Source organism: Balaenoptera ricei, chromosome X (genome assembly GCF_028023285.1).
Source record: "Balaenoptera ricei isolate mBalRic1 chromosome X, mBalRic1.hap2, whole genome shotgun sequence".
NCBI classification, from domain to species: domain Eukaryota; kingdom Metazoa; phylum Chordata; class Mammalia; order Artiodactyla; family Balaenopteridae; genus Balaenoptera; species Balaenoptera ricei.
The window spans coordinates 97,818,090-97,840,282 of NC_082660.1; the positions used below are offsets into that span (position 1 = coordinate 97,818,090).

The following is a 22,193-nucleotide window of genomic DNA, read 5'->3' on the forward strand; positions in this document are numbered from 1 at the left end:
CTTAGGTAAGGGATGGAGAGGCTAAGTGAAGTTGAGACTTAGACAGGACGAAGAGAAAGTAGGGGTTCAAAGGTTCCCCAGGAGTGTATGAGAGTAGAACATTGCTCTGACAATAACTAATAACCTGTGGTCTCCTTACTGATCACAAATCTCTTATCCAGCCAGGAACCACCCCCCTCCCCAAATCTAAGTGGTTTATTTATCATGTCTGTATATGCAGACAAACACTGTGCTTCTGGGGGCAGGGAAAGGCATCTCTAAGAGAAGTTATGCAGCAAATACACTGGATGTTATTCTACAGATTTAGTTAACACACCATCTAAGCCAATGCTGTTTCACTCTAGGAGACCTCTACGCCCTTGGTCCTCACTCATCTCTGTTTACATGTGTGCTTGCTCACACTAGTCTCTCTGTTTAGAAAGCTTCCTCCCATTGCCAGCCAGCCTAAATGTCACCCACACTTTTCAGAGGCTACGTTCTCTTAGATATAAAGTTTCTCATGATGTAGCCTTAGGTGGACAGCATCTCTTTCTTGATGCTGTCGGTGGAGTCCTTACGCCACATTCCGACTAGTTTTTCACATCTTGGGGTGGGAGGTGTGTGTGTGCAGAGACCGTGTCTGAATTGTCTCAGGGATCACTCCTAGCCCTTTGCTCAGTATCTGTTCTGCTCAGTATCTGTTCTGGAATGGAAGAAGAAAGGAAGGAACCGTGATACAGGAAAAGAGGAGGAGAGAAGGGGCCTTGCTGAAGCCACTTCAAAGGAAAATGATGACAATGTGGAAAGTCAAGGAAAAACAAAGCTCTTATTAATACAACTCATGGCCTTTCATGGACTCACTCTTATTGAGTCCCTAAAAATTTTTTCTACATGGAATACCTTTTAAAGAAGAGTGTTTTGCTTCTTTTATTTTACCCACAGTACTCTGAACACACAGAAAACACTTAATAAATGCTTGCCAAATGACAGGCAAAATTCTTTCCTAATACATCCCAGGGAGGATGCAGGTCCCTGGCCGAGAGGTCTGAAAGCCAGCCTGCCATGTCACTGGAGGTAGACAGTCCATCCTCTCAGTACTTTATCATTTGGAAAATGTCAGTAGAGTGATCTATTCTACTTTACCTCTCTGGATTGTCCTTGAGAAGGTCTACAAAGACCTTCGAACACCGTAGAGAGGAATGAAAAGGGGTCATTGGTACTGTTGACTAGACAAACATTGGGAGCTCAACACATAGGTAACAACTTACAGTGATTCCAACCAGTCCGGGCAGCCCAGGCTCCCCCTGAGAAACAGACAAAGGCAGGACATTGAAGAGATGAATACATTAAGCTTGTGGTATTTCACAGATAACTGACCTAAGATGCAATAGGCATAAAAACGCATCACTGAAGCTTGGGCCTCCTCTGTCAAGGTCTTGTGTTTTAAATAATGCATGAATTGGACAGATTCAACCATCTACTTTTTTTTTTTTCCTAAGAAAAATCTAGACTCTAGAAGAGAAATATTATAGCCTTGGTTGAACAGGAATTCATATTTTACTTGGATTAATTAATTTTCACCTTTGCTAGGAACTTATCAATTAGAAACTGCTTCTGGGGGCTGGTGATTTTCCTGCTCTTTTTGGAGGAAAGCAAAGCTACCTTCCGGTGTGCCTTCATTCCCAGAGAATCTGTGCCCATATGTATACAATGCAAATCAGACATTTCAAGGGAGAATCAATAAAGCATATAGTCTCTGATTACGTTTTAATTACTTTGCAGCATCTTAAGTCACCGTATGAATCTGTAATATAACCATCTTGTGGAAATTGCTGTGTTCCGCTGGGTCCAGGGTCTCTTTGGTTTTTGGCAAAACCATTTAATCAATGTTTGTTACAACAATGGTCACATTTTGACACCTGCTAGTCTTACCCCGCTTGGCTTACAGTGAAAAATCAGCTCTCTGCAACCTGGGAAGAGCGCTGCCTGGGTTTTAGCTCTTTGGGAAGCTGGCTTGTGCCTGTGAGCAAGTCACATAGCCTCAGGCTACCTCAGTTTTTCTATCTGTAAAATGAGCAACATGAATCTGACAATCATGAGGTCCTTTCCAAGTCTAACATTCCATCTTCAGCTATGGCTTCTATAGCCAAGAACCCAAACCCTGTACCTTCTTCAGTTCTCAGCTACCCACACCCATCACTGCCTTCCAAAGTGATTTCCAATATTTCTGGCTCTGTGCATGGGTGGAAGACAGAAAGGTGCCATCTTCAGCTGAGTGAGCTTGGGTGCATCTTCCCCTCAGATGTTGCACACATAGATTCCTGTCTGCTCCCAGGGAAATGATGGGCTCCCTTCCCACTCTGCAAGGGATTAGGGTCAGTCATTTGGCACCAGAGTTTACTGAAGGCCCACAGGATACCAGGCAGCATACACCAAGAATACAGCCACAAGAATACAAAAGGTTCTTGTCAATTCCAGGAAGAGATGAAAGTTTCCAGCCAGCTGCAGAGTTGATGGGCAACTTTTGTAGATAGCCAGGGGCCCAGCGAGGGTGATGGCTGGTATGCAGGTACAGAAAAGGGCGGAGCCATGATCCTGGGCTGGTGGCCATGTTAAGATGGGCAGAGACATACATGGCTTCAAACCAAGGTATGCAGACATCAAAGATTCTGTAGTAGACAAAAGGTATCTGCCTCCAGGAAATGTCTCGGCTTGTCAAGGAAAATGACACCCATGCAAATTGTTTGTTTGCTGATCTGTCTCCTATTTTTGGCCTAGATCTTACAAAGCAAATCTTTTTGACAGTATGGGTGCAAACATTACTGTCAATGTTTCCACCACAAAAAGCTCTGGATTCTTTTTAAATCCAGCTTGGTCTGCGCCTTAAATAGAGACGCAGATGCTAGTTCTGGAAATGTTTTCATTGGATGTGGGGCTCCATCCTGGGGAACTCAGCTTATAGCCTACTCAGCTGTCTGCCTTAGAGGCTCTTACCTTCATTCCTTTGAAACTACCTTGGGCAAGGATAGGTTCACCTTTAGAGCCTTTCTGACCAGGAAGCCCCTGAGTAAAATAAGAAAATTTTGTGAAGAAATGCACGCACATACACACACACACAAACACACACACACACAGTATTGTTAATAGTATGATCTGATCAGATGGAGGATGGAAATGCAAGAGCCTGAAACCATGTGGCTTATTCTATGGCAGAGTTGGCCATGCCAAGGGGGCAAAGTACATCCCCTGAACTGTGCTGTGTCTCAGAGCTGCATGCCTGCTCCCCCAGCCTCCAAGTCAGAAGTCTGTAAAGGGATTAGAAAGTAGACTTTGAATCTATTCAGAGTACCAATCTGAACATCCACATATAATACACATGCCGTTTATAAGCCTATATAGCTCACCTGCTCCATATCTCACAGGTACACGTCACTGACAGGGACTAGGTCTAGGACAGAGGTTAGTGGACTTTTTCTGTAAAGAGCCAGATGGTAAATAATATAGGCTTTGTGGGCCATATCTGTGCTCTGTTTCATATTCTTCTGTTTTTCTTCACAATCTTTTATTTTTTTTTAATTTTATTTATTTATTTATTTATTTATTTATTTATTTATTTATGGCTGTGTTGGGTCTTCGTTTCTGTGTGAGGGCTTTCTCTAGTTGCGGCAAGTGGGGGCCACTCTTCATCGCGGTGCGCGGGCCTCTCACTATCGCGGCCTCTCTTGTTGCGGAGCACAGGCTCCAGACGCGCAGGCTCAGCAATTGTGGCTCACGGGCCTAGTTGCTCCGCGGCATGTGGGATCTTCCCAGACCAGGGCTCGAACCCATGTCCCCTGCACTGGCAGGCAGATTCTCAACCACTGCGCCACCTGGGAAGCCCTTCACAATCTTTTAAAAATGGAAAAACAAGCCATGGGACAAGGGTCCCATGGGCCAGTTTGCAGACGCCTGGTCTAAGATATAACTACAAAACCATCTCCATCCTGTGCTTCAACCATACAACTTCAGTTTCTACACCTGTCTAAGAGGCTGGTGTGTCTCACTGTTAACATGGAAAACAGTTCAAAGTATGCCCAACCCATCCAGTCAGCCAGACTTTTTAATGTCTCAGTGGCAGATGCCGCCTAATATCTGCTAGATGTTGGCCTCCTGGGGAAAATCAATATCCCTATACCTAAGGAGAAGTTGGGATTAGTGTTGGGGGTAGGGCTAAGCTTTGGGGACTGAAGCGTTGATTGAATGATGGATTCCTGAGTTCAAGGTCCATAGGTATAATAAAAGTACAATGTGGTTCCAGAAGCACAAAGCAGTTTCTTTCCTAACACTACCTATTCCCCCTTATTCTCATGGCCACTACTTTCATCAAAGAAGATTCAAAGGATATCCATTCAGTATTCAGCAGGGTTAGTAAGGTTCAGCTTAGTAAAATACACACCCAAGTTCCTATTTAGGCTTAAGGGGAGGTTTAGGGACAGGATTAGGTTTTACCCTGGTCCTTTGGCTGTCAGGGGCTGTTTATTACCTCAAGATTTCTTTTCTCCCTCTTGGGGGCAGTGATTCCTTACTTTGCTGGATCTCCATTGTCTTAACACAGATGTGATTTGTTTTCCTCCCCTGTTGCCATGGCCTTTGTGACTCAAACAGCTCATATTATGTTGGTAATACATCTTTCTCCCCCACTCCCTGCTGTATATTGGTTTGGTCCTTAGTTCTGAAGGTCCTTATGCCAATCTGGCGCTTGTGCTTTGTCCATCTCACCTTCTCACGTATGCACTCACACCCACAACTTGGTCACTGAAGGCAATGCTCTTCCAGTAAAACGCCAATTAATTCACGTAGCTATGGAATCTAACAGATAGTGCAACTTCTAGCTAAATGTATCACATCAGTACCCTTATTCTCTTAGATTATTTCAAATGAGGTTGAGAATGGGCTTGAAATGTGTTATTTTTCTCTTTCCAGCCACTCATAAAAGCAGCCTTGCAAGGGCATGGTATCTTTTAGAGACCTTTTAGATCTAAATATTTGAGCTCTATCTGGATGAATGGAATGAAATAAAAGTGACGACACCAAGATCCAATAAACGTCTTAACAATCCCAGAACTGAGGGTTGTGATGTGGGGAGTGGGTGGGAAGAGGGAAAACTACGTCAGTGTAGAGCAGGATTTCTCAACTATTTCTCACTATTGATACTTTGGGACAGATGATTCCTTGATGTTGTGATGGGGGGCTATCCTGTGCCAGTAGCACACCCCCAGTTATGAAGACCAAAAAGTGTCAATAATAACTGTCAAATGTCCCCGGGGGTGAGGGGCGGGGCAAAATCACCGCTGGTTAAGAATCGCTAGTAGAGACCAAGCTTGCCAAGCCCTTTGGGTCACTGTTAGTGCTCCCATGATCCCATGTAAGCCTTCCAAGTACTGCATCTCCCAATATCGTCTAATGTGGGAAAATGTCAAATAGCCCAAGTGTGTACTTTGCTCTAAAATTTACTACAGTTTTTTCACAATCTTGCCAACTCTAAAAGCATCATTAAAAAAAACCAAACCCTAAGTAGTGTAGCATGTGTCCACTTCCCTGCAACTGGTGTTCTTCTTTAGACTTTTAATGTTGTGGTGCTGCAAGCACACACTCCTGCATTGGACAAGGGGCTGCAGTGGTTGCCCCTCGGCTACTTAACGAGCTCTCCAGAGAAGCAGAAGATAGGGCACACTGGGAGGCAAGCAAAGCCATTTGAAATAATGTACAAAGATCTGGCAGCATACGGGTGGTCCGAGAAGCCCGGGATAGCCATCGGGGCCTGGAAATCCAACAGCTCCTTGAGTTCCATTACAGCCATCCAGGCCAGGTGGGCCTCTGGGCCCTGGCTGTCCAGGGTGGCCCTGTTCAAAGAGAAAGAAGGGATCAAGTCAGTCACAGGACTCTCAGCTACTCTGACAAGCTCCACAGTGAGAGAAGTCAAGGATGCTGTCAAACTCTGGCTCCTTGTCCACTCCCTTTGCCCCATCACCTCTGTTGCCATCGCTGTTCATTATACTCAGGTGTAGGTGGCTGATGACAGCTCGGTGTTACCCCTCCCCAAAAGATCGATGCTTTAATAGGATCCAAGCTGAAACCAAAGGGATCAAACACGAAGAGATGGGCTACACGGGTTGCTGCAACTTCACCTTCCTTCAGTACAAAGATGTACTAAGATGTACTAAGATGGGGCTTAGCTGCCAGGCAGCTGGACTGCTACCAACAGGGAATCATGCCAGGCCTTGGAAATTCCTCAGAACAGACTGAAACCTGGGTAGCCTGGCACGGCTTTCTGTATGGGAAGCTCTGCATGGGAAATGAGGCTGGATTTTGGTCAAGAGCAGGAGTTTCCATAGCACCACCTCTCCTGAATGCTGCTTGGTCAAAAACAAACAAGTCAAGGAAGAACCACACTTTGAACCTTATTTTGTCATTATCTCACGTCATGCTATTGCTTCAGTCAGGGAACTGTATCTTCTCTTCTTCATACTCATTACTGAGGCAGTTGTTTTGCTGGGGAATCAGTAATCATTCACATACAGTTGGTGTCTGAATTCAATAATTCTGTGCTTCCTTGGTGCATAGAATCTACCTCTTTGTAGGAAATATATCTTTTTCAATCTATCAAAAGCAGGTTGTGTGTTGGGTATGGAACAAAGAGATGACCTGAAAGACCAAAAATCTAGATGGGTCAATAAAAGGTAGACTCCCACCCTCCCATACACACTTTTAAAAGCCAAATATATATATATACACACACACACACACACACACACACACACATACACATATATATATACATGTATATACATATATTTTATTTGGCTTTAAAATATATATAAAATATATATTTGGCTTTAAAATATATATACATATATGTATAATATATATGTATATAATATATATGTGTATATATTTAATGATTTGAGGGAAACGTGCCATGTGTTCAAAAATCAACTTTTCAAATTATTAGAGGAAACAACCTTTTGTCAAATGCTTATTGTGAGAATGCTCCATAGAATTCTGTTTCATTTTCATTGCTATTATAGTTGTAGGAGATAGATGACCTGTTAATGCAAGAGTATGAGTCTAGACTGCTGGACTCATGGAATGCAGAGTCCAGAGAAGTGGTCAATAAACATATCTTTGCAATAAACCTGTTATAAGCTATGCCTCTCCAGACTCAGGTGAGGAGTTTTGGTTGCACTGGGGAAACTGAGACAGCTTACTAGAGTCATCAACATTTTATTACCAAATGAGATGGCTATTCCTGTTTGCCCTGAAGATCTACACTCTACCTTCCCTAGATCTGTGCCTTGGGAGGCTGACCTTCACGGATGGTATTGTCTAGGCTCCCTTTCCCTCTGTCTTCCAGTTATATTTGGTCACTGGGAGGCACAAGCAGGAGATGGGAGAGCATGAGAAGGACGAGCACAGATTGTTTATTTCTCCCATGCCCTCCCTCCTTGGCTATATTTCTGGCAATGGCCACATTTCTCTATAATCTTAGCTCCGACTGGGCAACTGTTATTCCATGGTTCCAGGTCTTACAGGGTTCCAGTATTACCATTCCTCCTTTCCCCTTTGGGACTAGGGGTGGTAACAGCTTTGTGCTGGTTGCTTCACCCTGCACCGCTGTTTCCCTTAACCCTGCTTGCATCCTTTAAATAAACCCTTCACTTAACTCTATTTAGTCGACCCCTTCAGGTGGAGTGTCTATTTCTTCCTGGGATCCTAATCACCATTTTTAAATGTCCCGGCCAAGTTTGCTAGGGATTATCTCTCAACTGGGTAACAGAGATGCGTTAAGACAAGACAACAGGCTGGCTCAGTGCTAGGGATCTTCCTTAGTCCTGGGACGTTGGTTCTGCCCTTTCTGGGTAGAGATAATGACTTTACATATGTGTGTGCCAGCTCTCCAAGGGAATGCAGCTCTTTGAGGGAGAAAACCATGGTTCTATATAATCACAGGGGATTGAACACACAGAATAGGTGGATCTGCTGTATTCCAGAAAAGCAATGTTCCTCAGAACCCAGAGTGCAAAGGAAAAGTTTCCATTTGGTGAGTGGTACGTGGTCACTTTGAAGATATAAACCTGGTGTGTTCATTTATGAGTCTCTAGGCGGGGAAATGTTTGAGATTGACTCCATGGGAAAAACTAAACATAAATTGCAAAGGATAACTTGAAAACTTCTGCTTCCAACTTATTTGAACTGAAAACATTGGCTCAACCTACATTTCTTGTGGGTGCCAACAGCCCAACTCACAGCTGTGATATCGTTAAAAGCCACAGCCCTACCGCCCCTCGTCCACGTTGTTTTAATGTTGAATATCTTGATGACTGCTTGTTTGTTCACTCTCAACTGGTGGCCGTGCCCCTCAGTGCACAGACTTGGATGCTCTTGCTCATTCATGTGGAAAGTGTCTACATGACAGCAAAAATGGAGTTCTGGGACCAAAACCAGTGACGCAGATGTGAGCAGTCCGCCAATATTAAGAGGGGAAACCAGATTTGTGCAGTGATCCAGTTTAGTAAGATGTGTTTTGGGGAAGCTGTTGGTTTTAGCCAAATGGCTTAATAAAGTGCTGCTGAAAGTTGGGCAAAATAATTAGTCTGGCTGGGCCGAGGGTATCTGTGTTTTCCTCTGTCTGAGGGAGTCTTGCCAGTCTGAGAACTGCTGCTTCTATAGGCACTAGAGGTTGGAGTTAGTCCCCCCAATATTTCTGGAGTTCCTACTCTATGCTGAATTTAGCCCTGGGGTCTCTGAGGCCTCTGAGGGGAGCAGAAGACAGACTCTGTGCTTTCAAGGAGCTAGATAAGGCTATCATACAAGACAGTCAATAAATACCATGCACCATATGTAATAAGGAGCTAGAGTGTGTGGGACAGACACCAAAGACTCCTGGAAGAATAGAGATGGAAAGGAGACGTAAGCTGTCAACAGGAGGTGCTCATTAATACATCATGAATAGCTGGAAGAGAGGGAGGGAACAGGGGATAATAATTTCTTAGAGTAAGTGAGGCTTGGAGCCTGAAGCTAAAGCGATTGAAAGTCAAAAGAAAAAATGTACAACCTTAGGTCAAGGGAAGGGCCAAGCGAAGGGCCAAGGGAGTGGGGACTTCTACTGGGAGCAGCGCACTCATTTGGAGGAATCTGGACAGCTGCGACTCATTCTCCCAAGCAACGAAGCCCTCAAAGAGAAGTGGTCAATTTCTAGAAGCCCTCTGGCTCTGTTGGCCACAAGTTGGAGGCAGAAGTGTCCAGCTGGACTCTGGGGTGGGTTCCAGCTCAGAACCGGAATCAGCCTCTGCTTCACAGGATTCATTTCCTTCCAGCCCCCATTAAAAAGAGACTACAGGAGGAACGGTATAGTACTGTTGCAAGCTTCATATCCTCCACTCATCTCTGGTGAAGCCAGCTCCGCAGGATGAATGGAAGAGGTGGCCTCCAGTTTGCTAGTTTCCCTCACCCATTGGTTCCCACAAGATACACATTCTGAGTGGAGACTCTGGATGACGTGGTCATAGAACACAGCCATGAGAAAACGCCAGCGGATGGCATAAAAGGGTGGCCAACCCCATCCACTTATTTCCCCACTGGCCCCTTCCTGGGCATTTTGCAGACTCTGCAGTTGAATAACAGGCAGAAATATGATGGCCGATTTGTTGATACGTATAACAAATACAAGGTAAGTGAGCCTTCTATTCTCCAAATCCACAAATGTATACGAGATCTGGGGATAAAGTGAATCAGATGATAATACCTTTGAGGGCAGAGCCATATGCCTTTTTTGTATTCCCATAGTAGAGTGCTAGCACATAGCGGGTACTCAAGAAATACCTATAGATTGGCACAAAGAAATTCGAACCCCCTTAGCTGATACTAGATGATTATGTAGTGTAACACAAGAAGCTGTTAAGTCAAGAGTTTACCAAACTGCTTTGATATGATTCAAAAGAACCCCTTAGAGGTTGTTTGAAAGATAAAGGCATGCTGTAGGACTTCCCTCAAATGGAGGAGCTCCATTTTTTCCTGTTCTATATATGCTGAGCTTCTACACAAGAGTTGGTTCTTCTCTTAAGGTTGAAAACCACTGCTAGAGGCAAACACAGTCCAGGCTAAAGATTAAATATATAGAGAAGTGCTGAAGGATATAACTAAAAAGTGATAGCAGTAAGTTCCAAATACTGTATCTTAAAGGCTGGAGAAATGTTACCATGCAATCTCCAGTGGCAGGATAAGTAGGGATATTGGGTGAAGATGGAGAAACTAAGGGATTGGGCTGGATGAAATGGGAAAAGGAGATGTCTGCAAGCTCCAGACTCCCCACTTATCTCCAGCAAAGCCAGTTCCTCAGGATGAATGGAAGAGGCTGTCTCCAAGTGACCTTAGGAGTAGCCACTTTGTAAAAACCATCAACAAAGCAAAAAAACAACCTAATGAATGGGAGAAGATATTTGCAAATGATATGACTGATAAGGGGTTAATATCCAACATATATAAACAGCTCATACAACTCAATATCAAAAAAACAAACAACCCAATTAAAAAATGGGTAGAAGAACTAAATAGACATTTTTCCAAAGAAGAAATGCAGGTGGCCAACAGGCACATGAAAAAATGCTCAACATCACTAATCATCAGGAGATGCAAATCAAAACCACAATGAGGTATGACCTCACATCTATCAGAATGGCTATCCTCAAAAAGAACACAAATAACAAATGTTGACGAGGATGTAGAGAAAAGGGAACCCTCCTACACTGTTGGTGGGAATGTAAATTGGTGCAGCCACTGTGGAAAACGGTATGGAGGTTTCTCAAAAAAATAAAAATAGAACTATCATATGACCCAGCAATTCCACTCCTGGGTATATATCCGAAAAAAACAAAAACACTAATTCAAAAAGTTACATGCACCCCAATGTTCATAGCAGCATTATTTACAATTGCCAAGATATGGAAGCAACCTAAGTGTCCATCAACAGATGAATGGATAAAGAAGATGTGGTATATATATACCACAATGGAATACCACTCAGCCATAAAAAAGACCGAAATTTTGCCATTTAAAGCAACATGGATGGACTTGGAGGGTATTATGCTAAGTGAAATAAGTCAGACAGAGAAAGACAAATACTGTACGATGTCAATTATATGTGGAATCTAAAAAATACAACAAACTAGTGAATATGCCAAAAAAGAAGCAGACTCACAGATATAGAGAACAAACTAGTGGCTACCGGTGGGGGAAGGGAGGGGCACTATAGGGGATGGGGGAGTGGGAGGTACAAACTATTGGGTGTAAGACAGGCTCAAGGATGTATTGTTCAGCACAGGGAATATAGCCAATGTGCTGTAATAACTGTAAATAGAAAGCAACCTTTAAAAATTGTATTTAAGAGTCAAAAAAAAAACAACTAAAGGGAAATTCATTCTGAAATAAGGCTGAAGAGAAGAAATTATTGAAATTAAATGTATTAAGGTATCACTAAGTATTTTTCTATCTAATTTCATGTACCCTCTTAATTTTCTTATAATGAGGATGTATGTGCTCTAATGTGGCACTGTCTTCACACCAGTCCCGCATCCCCAATGAAAGCTCCCCTCAAGCCATAAGACCTAACTCATTCTGTCTAAGATACTGATGGTCTTTTATGCCTGCACATGTCTCTGCATCCCCCAACCACATGGTTTAGCTCTGCCCGTAACTGAATCCCAAGGAAACTGTGGGTGAGCACTGCCCTTTAAGCCTTACCACGCACATCTCAACACTTGACCCTGAGCATGTGTGCCTGAGACAGGGTGTTGTTAAGGCCAAAGTGCTTGAGCTATGAGGCAGAACCTAGAGGTTGTATTAAAAATGCCTCTATGCAATGGATAAACAACAAGGTCCTACTGTATAGCACAGGGAACTATATTCAGTATCCTGTGATAAACCATCATGGAAAAGAATATGAAAAAAATGTATATATATGTATAACTGAATCACTTTGCTGTACACCAGAAACTAACAGAACATTGTAAATCAACTGCACTTCATTAAAATAAATTTCAAAAATGCTTCTATGAACACACTCACCGGAATCCCATTGATGCCAAGAAAGCCAGGAACTCCCATGGGACCCTAAAAAAAGGAGTAGGGAGAGGAATGTAAGAGATGCTATAACTGATCTCCATTAGATGAAGTGGGTTTGTTCATGTGATTCATGACCTAAGTCGTTAAGAAGTATTTTGTACCTCCCTCCCCACATTGCATCGCCTTGCTCCCTATTCCACTTCCAAGCAATCACTAGCCTCTATCTAAAGTCTCGGACAGTTCTTGTCTTAGACAATGTGGTGTAAGACCTAAAAATAAGGCTCAATATTACATGCTGCCGTGACATCTGGGAAAACTGGGAGGGCCTCAAATGGCCTAAGCAAAAGTTCCCTTCTCCACTCTGCTTCTGAAGATAAGGTCTCTTGGGCAAACGACCTTTCTTATTAAATAGACCAGGTGCAGTTCCTGCTTATTCCTGAGTAGTGGGTTTCCGTCCTCTGCTGGCCCACTGAATTATTCAAACAAGCCAGTCATATCCTCCCTCGAGAATCAAGGGGCACTCACCCTGTTGACATGACAAAAGTCTGCTTCTCACAGCCCCTTCTGGCTCATTCTGTTCCACAGCGCAAGCCCTGTGTGGCCCTGCATGGGGTGTGGTGTCCTCCTCCCCCGTGCTGTGAGTGTATGTGACTAATAAACCTGTTGTTGATCTCTTCTGTCCAGTGTCAGGTGTCATGTCTTTGGCCATCCCCAGGACCCTAGAGTAGGAATCCCTCCCTCACCAATGGGGTGAATAGGAGGTGATTAAGATCGGCAGATAACATAAACTGAACTGCTAACCTCAGTCAGCCAGTCACCATGACATGACCAATCTTCCTTGCATCTCTTTCCCTATATTTGTGGCCCAGCTGGTTTCCAAGCATTCTGACCCCTTGCATCCCGTTCCCCTTGCTTGGATTCCTTTGCTGCCCTGTTGATTGGCCTTCTGACCCATGCCCAGTTCAAATCCACATGACTTCCCACCACGGTCAGCCCACTTGTCTAGCAAATAGCTTATACATGCACTTTCTGACTTGCTGGCTATGGGGATCTCTCCAAAAATGGGCTGTAGCAGCACAACACCCAGCCTGTCTCTTATTAAAGTATGTAGCCTGGCACCAAGGTATTTGGGATTAGTATTCTTTCCATAAATAAACAGAACTGAGATTTAGAACCTTTTACCTTCACACTCACAGCCCATGAGTCAAAGGAAAAATCAAGCTTTGGTGTTCTTACCTTATCTCCTTTTGGTCCATACGGTCCCAGAGGTCCTGGGGAGCCCCTTTCTCCTTTCAACCCTGATAAACCACTAGGGCCAGGAAATCCTTGAGGACCCACTGGACCTTGAATTCCAATTGGTCCTGGTCGCCCCTAAGATGGACAGAAGGAGTACGATTAGGCAACAGAGGACTTACCATCCCCGCTTCCCATTTTCCCATGCACAAAGAACACTGTCGTCACTTCACTAAATAATTTTGGCTTAGAGACCTCTGAAGCATGCCAAAGTTCCAGACACGGATCAGAACAGGCTATTTTAGGGGCTGCTAAGCTTATTTGGATAGAGCATATTTTATAAGCACATTTAATAAGATTCATGTGCACCAAGATCCTTCAACTTTGTACTTCTTAGGAGATTAGTTATTCAGGCTGGATAATATTGTCCTCTTCCTAGTTAATGCTAGGCCATCCGTCAGGTTGTCCAAAGAGTGAAAGAGCAGAACTCTGGAGAGCATCAGGACGTTTTCGAACCCATGTCCAAATGGCCAACCGCATGCTTGCAGTGAAGTCCGGAAATGGCTGTGCCTGGAGAACACTGCCTCAGTGGGCCAGAGGGAGGAGAACCCAGAAACCCACGGTTGACCAACCAACCTGTCAGCTTATCTTTGACGGCAGTTCCCAGAACCCCAGCACTACAGCTAGAAACAGACGCTCACAGCGAACACACACGCAGTATTTATTTGCTCCCTCTCTATGTCTCTCTTCTTCCCTTTACTCCTCCCCGCCCCCGCGCTCCCCGCCATCTGTACAGTGTTGAATGTGTAAAATCCAAGAAGCCTGAGAATATCCATTAGGTATCAATTATGATAGCAAGAGGGAGCAGCCTGAGGATTTTGAATGCCCTGGTGATAAAGTGTCTGTAACAATTAAGTCTGAGAGTTCAGGCTGACATTTTCAAGCTGACCGAGATAGAGAATTAACCCCAGTGGGTGCAACAGAGGCCGGCTAGTCTGTTTAGAACAAATCCCAGTAGGGACTGAATTTTCTTGGCAGAAAAATGAAAACCATTAGTAATGTGCATTAACTCTCAGAGAACACAACACCGTATCAGGTAGAAAGCCTATTTTCATAAACACTTCCCTCTCTGCCCCTTAGCCCCTTTTACCGACTGTCCGCAATTTCCTACAAACCTGTGCAAAACTCTGAGAAAAGTCCATTAAACATGCCCTTTAATATTCACCTTCAAGATTTACTTTTGAAAGGGCTGAGAAGAGGACAGATGCTTTATGCAGTGGTTAGAGTCACGTACTGGAGACGCAAGTGGCTGCCAGTTATGCGGGGCCTTTGGACTAAAATTTCCACTGTCAATCAGGCCCACGAAGACCTGGGACTCTTGCAAAGAAGTAAAAGATGCTCTTCCCAAGGAGATGCAATTCTCTGCGGGTGCCACCCACCAATCAAACTTTCCGGACCCCTAACACGCAACCTACAGAGGGTGCTAGGCTGCAGAATGCTTAACAGGCTTATTTCTGGGAATGATGGGGTGGGAGGTTAACTTTTACTTTTTATGCTCTTACCTCCTGTTGGTTGGACTTCTGTTTACAATGATTCTCTTATTTATTACTCTTCTAAATGTTCGCTGTGGGGCTTCCCTGGTGGTGCAGTGGTTGAGAACCTGCCTGCCAATGCAGGGGACACGGGTTCGAGCCCTGGTCTGGGAAGATCCCACATGCCGTGGAGCAACTGGGCCCGTGAGCCACAACTACTGAGCCTGCGCGTCTGGAGCTTGTGCTCCGCAACAAGAGAGGCCACGATAGTGAGAGGCCCGCGCACCGCGATGAAGAGTGGCCCCCCGCTTGCCGCGACTAGAGAAAGCCCTCGCACAGAAACGAAGACCCAACACAGCCAAAAATAAATAAATAAAAATAAATGTTCACTGTATATACACACACACACAACTAAAAAGTAAAAGAACAACACTTAAAAAAATAGTGCTGGGTTGTGGTAGAGGATTAACAAAGAAGTCTAAAAGGTGGGCCTAGCTTTCAAGACTAACGTACACAAAACCATTGCAAACAGTTCAAGTCCGGAATGGAGCAGAAGTGCTGCGGGAACACAAAGGCAGGGTTGGCCGTGGAGGGTTTGCGGAATGCTTACATTCTGTCCACGGCTCAGGGGAGTCACGGGCCACACTGGAAAGGCTGAGTGGGCCCCAGCTGAAGTAGGCCTGGAAAGCAAGGCAGGGAAGTTGAAGACTTGATGTGGCAGGAAATAGGGAACCCTTAGAGGTTTAGGGACACAGGAGGGATGGGAGGAAGGCAGTGTTTCAGGGCTGAAACTCATCAACAAGTGTTCGGGAGAACCCGCGCATGCGCGCGCGCACGTGTGTGTGTGTGTGTGTGTGTGTGTGTGTGTGTGAGCATGAGGCCAGGGCAGCCTGCCTGAGGCTGGAACAAGGGAGACAGAGAAGAACCAGCTGTTGGGGGAGGAAAGGACTGGTTGGTGGGAGGATGAGAGGCACGATAGGTTTGCCGAGACCATGTTATTACCAGCAAAGGAGATGCAGTCAGGGCACTGAATGCTTGACCGAAATCTGAGCCCTGCCCAAAGCTTTCACGCATCAAGGGAGGGGAGGTGAGAGCATGATAAACCATTGAACAGCTACTGAGAGGGCAGACTGTGGCGTGGCCCAGTTCCCATCTTGCTCACATCACTAGAGCCCGAGCAGCGCTTGGTGTGGGCATATGGGCTGGCACACTCCAGCCCTGGTCTCTTGCCTTTGTGAGTGCACACTCAGCAAGAATAAGCAAAGAGACATAGGAGTGAGGCAATTCTCGGGCTGGATTTAACAGGAAATCTGATTCCATCCAGAAAAGGCAGGCTTCCATGGCCTGCTCCCTTTCTCTTGGCTGGGAGGGCAGGCTGAATTTACCATAGGCACACACATGACTCCTCCATTCCAGTCAGAGAGCTTAAAGTGAGTCTCTGAAAGAGCTCATGGATTCTTTGAATTCGAATTCTTTTTCCAAAGGGGCATTTGAAATGGTACCCCTTGGAGGAAGGTGTACTTCTGGGCTGGTCCCGGCTAGAAACCTCTCAGACGGAAGCAGGGCCTGTGGGATGTCTTAAGGCCTCTGAGGTGCTGCTGGCCCAGAACTTCCTCTTTAGTGTGGTGCCAGGCCCTTCTGGAGCCTGCAGTCCTAGGATACGAGACAAGGAGGCTTCCTATCCACTGAGGTCCTTTCTTTCATACAGTGGCACAGAGCACCATGAACAGACGAAGATGGCAAAGAAAAAATATGAGAGGGACATTTCTTTCTTGGGCTGTTCTGTCAGCCATCTCTAGCTATGCTTACTCTGTGCGTATAGCTGTATGATCTTTTCCCTCGTCTCCAATGCATAGGCTTTCTGTCACCATGCCCAGTGTACTGCTGACGCTTAATACTAAATCAATGATGAAGTGCTTTTTTGGGTTTGTTCGCTTGTTTTCCTCCGAAGAAGCCATCGGTGGCACTTTTCACAATGGCCAGCAGAGGGCAGTGTGAGAACATAGCGGCTACAGATAAGCAGGTGGGTGGGTGGGCCTCTCCCTCTCTCCCACTACAGAGAAAAGGAAATCAAACCAGTGTCAGAGAAGTCACGGAATGTTGGAGCAAGAAGGGCCCTTAGGGACCGTTCCATCCAGGCTCTATTTTATACACAGGGGGAAAAAGGAGGCAGAGAGAATGGGAAGGACTTGTTTAGGTCACGTAGCTAGTGAGGAACAGCGTGGGACTCAAACTAGACCACCCGTTGCCAGTGTGTGGCTCTCTCCCTGTTTGCCAGTGGCAGATGTCCTGGGGGGTCCTTGAGGCTGCCCCCCCCCTCACCCCAGACCCGCCCCTGGGACTGTCCCCATCAGTAGGCTGCAGTAGCCAGATGCTCACACATCATTTCTCTCTTCCTAACTGATCATTTCACAGAACCAATCTGAAACATCATCACTGTTTGGACCGCTAGCAGAATTTCAATGCACTTGGACCAATGCCCTGCCCTGATACATGTCATTTATTTTGGCAAATAGACCCAGACAGGGCAGAAGGGACTCCTCCAAGTCTTTCCAACAAGCTCTCCTGCCTCCATCTGCTCGGTATTTTAAATATGCACATCAGGGTCTAATTCTCAAGAGAGTGAGCTGGGACTTGAGCCTAAGGCCCAGGCTGGCTGCCTCCTGCTGATCACAGTGGGTTGAGGTCAGCATGTAGTGGTTTTTTTTTAGATAATGCTTGGGACAACATTGGCTTTATATATATATATATTTATTTATTTATTTATTTTGGCTGCGTTGGGTCTTCATTGCTGCGCGCAAGCTTTCTCTAGTTGCGGCAAGTGGGGGCTACTCTTCATTGCGATGCGCGGGCTTCTCACCGCGGTGGCTTCTCTTGTTGCGCAGCATGGGCTCTAGGTGCGCAGGCTTCAGTAGTTGCCGCACGCGGGCTCAGTAGTTGTGGCTCGCGGGCTCTAGAGCACAGGCTCAGTAGTTGTGGCGCACGGGCTTAGTTGCTCCGTGGCATGCGGGATCTTCCTGGACCAGGGCTCAAACCCGTGTCCCCTGCATTGGCAGGCAGGTTCTCAACCACTGCGCCACCAGGGAAGTCCCCAGTGTGTAGTTTAATTTCACCTTCGATCAGACCACACCCAAGTCCCAGCCCCAGATAACTGGGGTAGCTGACCCAGAAATGGGCCGGCATATAAAGTAGTATACATATGCAGAAATAGCATCTAAGAACCTTAACAGCACATGCCTCCAACCAAGTAGAACTATGAAACTAAGGGGGGAATGACTTTTCATTACAAAGCCCATTTCTGCCTTTTTATCGCTCCCTAAAGGTTCCAGTGTCCTTCTCCCATAAAATTAAAATTTGTTCTTAAGGAAGAATCTGAAATTCATTCCCACTGAGGCATAAATGACTGACAACAACTTAGCGCTTTACTTCTCCCCAGGGGATCTGTATTTTAATGGAGAGCAAAGTGTTAAGCTAGGGGATGCAAATGATATTTATGAAGCACAGAAGGGAAAAGCGGTGTGCACAGGCTTTCTTAAGGATCTGGCTATACTGCAGGAGGTGGTGGAGTGCTGTTAGGTGGTATCATGGTGCAGGCTCTGGAGTAGGACAGACCTGGAGTCAGATCTTAGTGCCATTTAATAGCTATGTGACCTTGGGCAAGTGACTTAACCACTCTGAGATTCTAAGGGCTCCAAGAAATAATAGCTCTAGTGTAGGGTTATTGGGAGCATTTGAGTCAGTGAATGTAACACACCTGGTAGATAGCATGAACGTATCTGTTTCCTCTCTTCTTTAAGGCATGTTTATGGTAAAATGGAGAAGTTATAATTGGGTACTTAATGCTCCTTCTCTTAAGTATAAGTGGGCAATGCACAGACAACATTGTGAAACTCTCTTTGGGGCAGAGATGTGTGCCCAGGAATGAATGGGCACTCCACATCTGGGAGAGTATTTCCCCTCTTAGCACTGATGTCCTGGATCTCTTGGGCACTCAGCTCTTCAGGGTGTGCTCATTCTCCTCAAAGGGACCTCATTTACAAGCTAATGACTCCCCAGTCTGAACCTCCAGACCAGATTCCTCTTCTCAGTGTGCCAGATCCTTATAGCCAATGGCTTACCAGACCTCTCCACCTGGATATGCCAACTCAAACTCAACAAGACTAAAGCCGAACCCATCATCTCTTCCCCAGCCTCATTCCCCAAACCAGATCCTTCCTCCTGAGTTAATGGAACTAACTCTGTAAATAGCAGTCCATCTACAAAGCTGATAAAGCCAGAAACCCAAGGGTCCTCCATGACCTCTCTCTTTCCCTCATCTTCTACATCCAATTCACCAGCAAGGACTGTCAATTCCACCTTGAAAATATAACTGAAACCTGTCCATTTTTCTCTGCCTCCATGGCCTTAGTTTAGGACTTCCTCGTCTCTCCCCTAGAGTGTTGCCACAGCCTCCCAATTGGTCTGCCATTCTCCAGTCTAGCTTTAGTCTCTCCCAGCATGCTGCCTCAGGGCCTTTGTACATGCCTTTGTTCTCCTGGCTAGCTCCTATTTATCATTCAGGCTCCAACCAAGATATCAGCTCTTCCAGGGAAACTTTCATGATTACCCCCCTCCACAGATTGGGCTTGATTGCCTATTTGTGTTCATACCCCCCCCCCCCACCAAGAGATTGAACTCATTGAAGACAGGACCTGTGTCTTACTTCCCACTGAATCACTTGTGCTAACTACAGTGCCTCATACACAGTGGGTGCTCAGTAAATGTTTGCTGAATGGAGAAATGAATGAATGAATACACACACCAAGAAGCCAGAGGGCCAGGTGTATCAATATCTTCTTTGGAAGTCTGGATGGCTGCACTAGAGTACGAGCAAGAAACATCTGATCACGGAACAACAGAAAAGAGAGCTGCACCAGACTTAGGCAATCATCCAGTTCAGGGTGGAGAAGCTGAAGCCCAGAAAGGGAAAGGGACTAACTCAAGTTCATACAGTATCACCTCTGGACACATCACAAGTGGAAGGGGGTGGATGGGGCAGCAAGACCAGAGACGGGGAACCCAGTGAGGAGGTTGTGATCTCTGGGAGAGAAATAATGGTGACCTGAACTAGGTTCATGGCAGTGAAGACAGGGACAAGATGGATTTAAGAGATATTTCAGAGGCTAAAAATGATAGAACTTGATGCTAGATTGCAATTGGTGGGTAAGACAGGGAGGTGTGAAGGAGGACTCCCAAGTCTCTTGATTGGGCGACCGAGTGGATCTCTTCACTGACATGAGGAAGCTTAGGGGAGGAAGATGAGGAGTTCACCTCTGGAGAGGTGGGGATTAAGATACCTTCGGACCATCTTGGGAGATGTTCAGCACCTGTTTCTGTCACTAGACTGGAAAGTCTGAGAGGGCAGGGAGCTCAATTGACTTCGTTTGCCCTGGTATCTCTGAGAGATGCAGTGTCTGGTGTGCAGTAGACCCTCAAAACGTAATTGTGTGGAAAAAGCACAATTGTGGAATGAATGAAAATATAGAATTAAATATGCACATGGGAATCCTTGAGAAGGCCACTTCCAAGTCTCATTAGGGGCAAAATGAGATTAAAAGACTTTGCTGCCATCCCGAAAAATCCCTTGTGGCCTTTGGGAAAAGGGGAGCAGAAATCCCTGACCTCCAGCCTAGGGACCAGGTGGCTTGAATTCTACAATTTGTCCCTACTTTTCAGCTGGAGTTCCCATCTCAGCTATGAGGCCAGGGCGGAGGGGGTGTAAGAACTTAACAGATTCTGGCCTAAGTAGCTGGGATCTCTCCCTAGCCGTGAAATATGTGGTAAGAAGGAAACTAACGATGATACCCCCCCAAGGGCAGATTACTTAAGAAACTTCAGAACACTATTTCTTTCACCATTCTTTTGGAGCATCACAATACACCTGTGAAGTAGGTGGAGGGCACCAAGCTACAAAGTGGTTAGCCAATGAGGCTTGCTAATTTCACACAGCTGGTCAGTGGCAGAGTGAGTATCAGGGCCTCCCCATCAACTCTGGGCTCCTTCTACTGCGACAAGCGGAAACAGCCGTCCGTACAGCCCTACAATCCACTCTCCTAGTAACAGCACTAATGGGCTAGCGCTGTCTGCAGAAGTAAATAAGGGAGAAAGAACACCGGCAGGTGAAGAATAGGTCTAAAGTCGGCAGATAAAGACTCATATTATACAGATATACAGATCCATTTGGTGGCCCAGGAAGCCCTGGTTCAGCTTGATAATGTTAGCATAATCTACAATTTGCCAGCACAGCCAGTGACCCTTCCCATCTTCCAAAAAGAAAAAAAAAATAGGTGATTGGTGTCTACCAAAGAATGAACCCCCGAAATTCTCAGTGTCTGCCATAGCTGAGAAGCAGTATCAGAGTCTTGCCCTCAACACCCAAATGAAAACACATTTATTTTCTAGTTCTTAAGCTATAATCAGTGTTTGAAGCAGCCAGCCCAGGCATGAAGACATGCATCTACATGTTTTGTTTGCAAAGACACACACACCCATCCCATTGGCTGTTGTCAGCATGTTGAAATTTTTGGAAAGACACCTCCCAGAGTGCTAACGTTTAACTCTTGCTAGCCAAGGCTTTGCAGCCCTCCCTTCTACCTGTTTATTCACATTTCTCTTCTAAAACATAATAATAACCTTCTTTTCACCAAACACATACTAAGTGCCGTCTCATTTAACCTGTCTCCTTTAATCCTCTAAACAGTCCTAACAGGTGGGTATTAGCTGCATCTTGCAGATGAGGAAACTGAAATATAGACAGGGTAAGGAATTTGCTTGAATTCACACAGTAAGCAACTGGTGAAGCCAATTTTGGTGATACCAAATCCTCGGCTTCTTCTACCAAGCTTATATTGCCTCTCTGCAATGAATAATGCTCTGAAAGTATCAATAGAAACACAAACCCACTTGAAGAGGGGCAGTGAGAGCTACTCTGGGCAGAAAATATTTTCATTTTCATTGATACTGGAACAATTTATCTCAATTTTCCCAATCTTTTCACTGGAACAGGTACTATTTAATAGAAACTCGCTTAAACAGAATTAATCAATTAAGTCATAAAAGGCACTTCAAGGGATAGCACGTCCTAGACCTTAAAAAGATGGAATATTCCTTCTTGTTCCACAATTAAAGTGGCCTTATTGATTGGTCTGTGGGCAATGGACAGTTTACTAGGTTCTCGTAGACAAATTCTGATGTGCTACGAGCCCCTAATGCTAGCATATTCAATTAGGGGTGGAAGGGGGAATACAGGTACAGTGTACTAATTTGAAGATCATCGTGGTGAGCAGAAATTGGTAATTTTGTCTTTAAACG

The 22,193-nt window shown here is 45.2% G+C and overlaps 1 protein-coding gene across 2 annotated transcripts in view; it reads right to left on the minus strand.

Annotated features, from left to right (window-relative positions):
• COL4A6 (collagen type IV alpha 6 chain) overlaps positions 1-22,193 on the minus strand; it is a 291,413-nt gene that overhangs the window by 57,456 nt on the left and 211,764 nt on the right. For both annotated transcript variants that reach the window (XM_059911605.1, XM_059911604.1), the window contains exons 4-8: positions 13,315-13,449; positions 12,082-12,126; positions 5,745-5,861; positions 2,974-3,042; positions 1,248-1,283 (exon numbers count right to left, since the gene is read on the minus strand). In XM_059911605.1, coding sequence (XP_059767588.1) covers positions 1,248-1,283; positions 2,974-3,042; positions 5,745-5,861; positions 12,082-12,126; positions 13,315-13,449 — 402 coding nt within the window. The remainder of the gene's footprint in view (positions 1-1,247; positions 1,284-2,973; positions 3,043-5,744; positions 5,862-12,081; positions 12,127-13,314; positions 13,450-22,193) is intronic.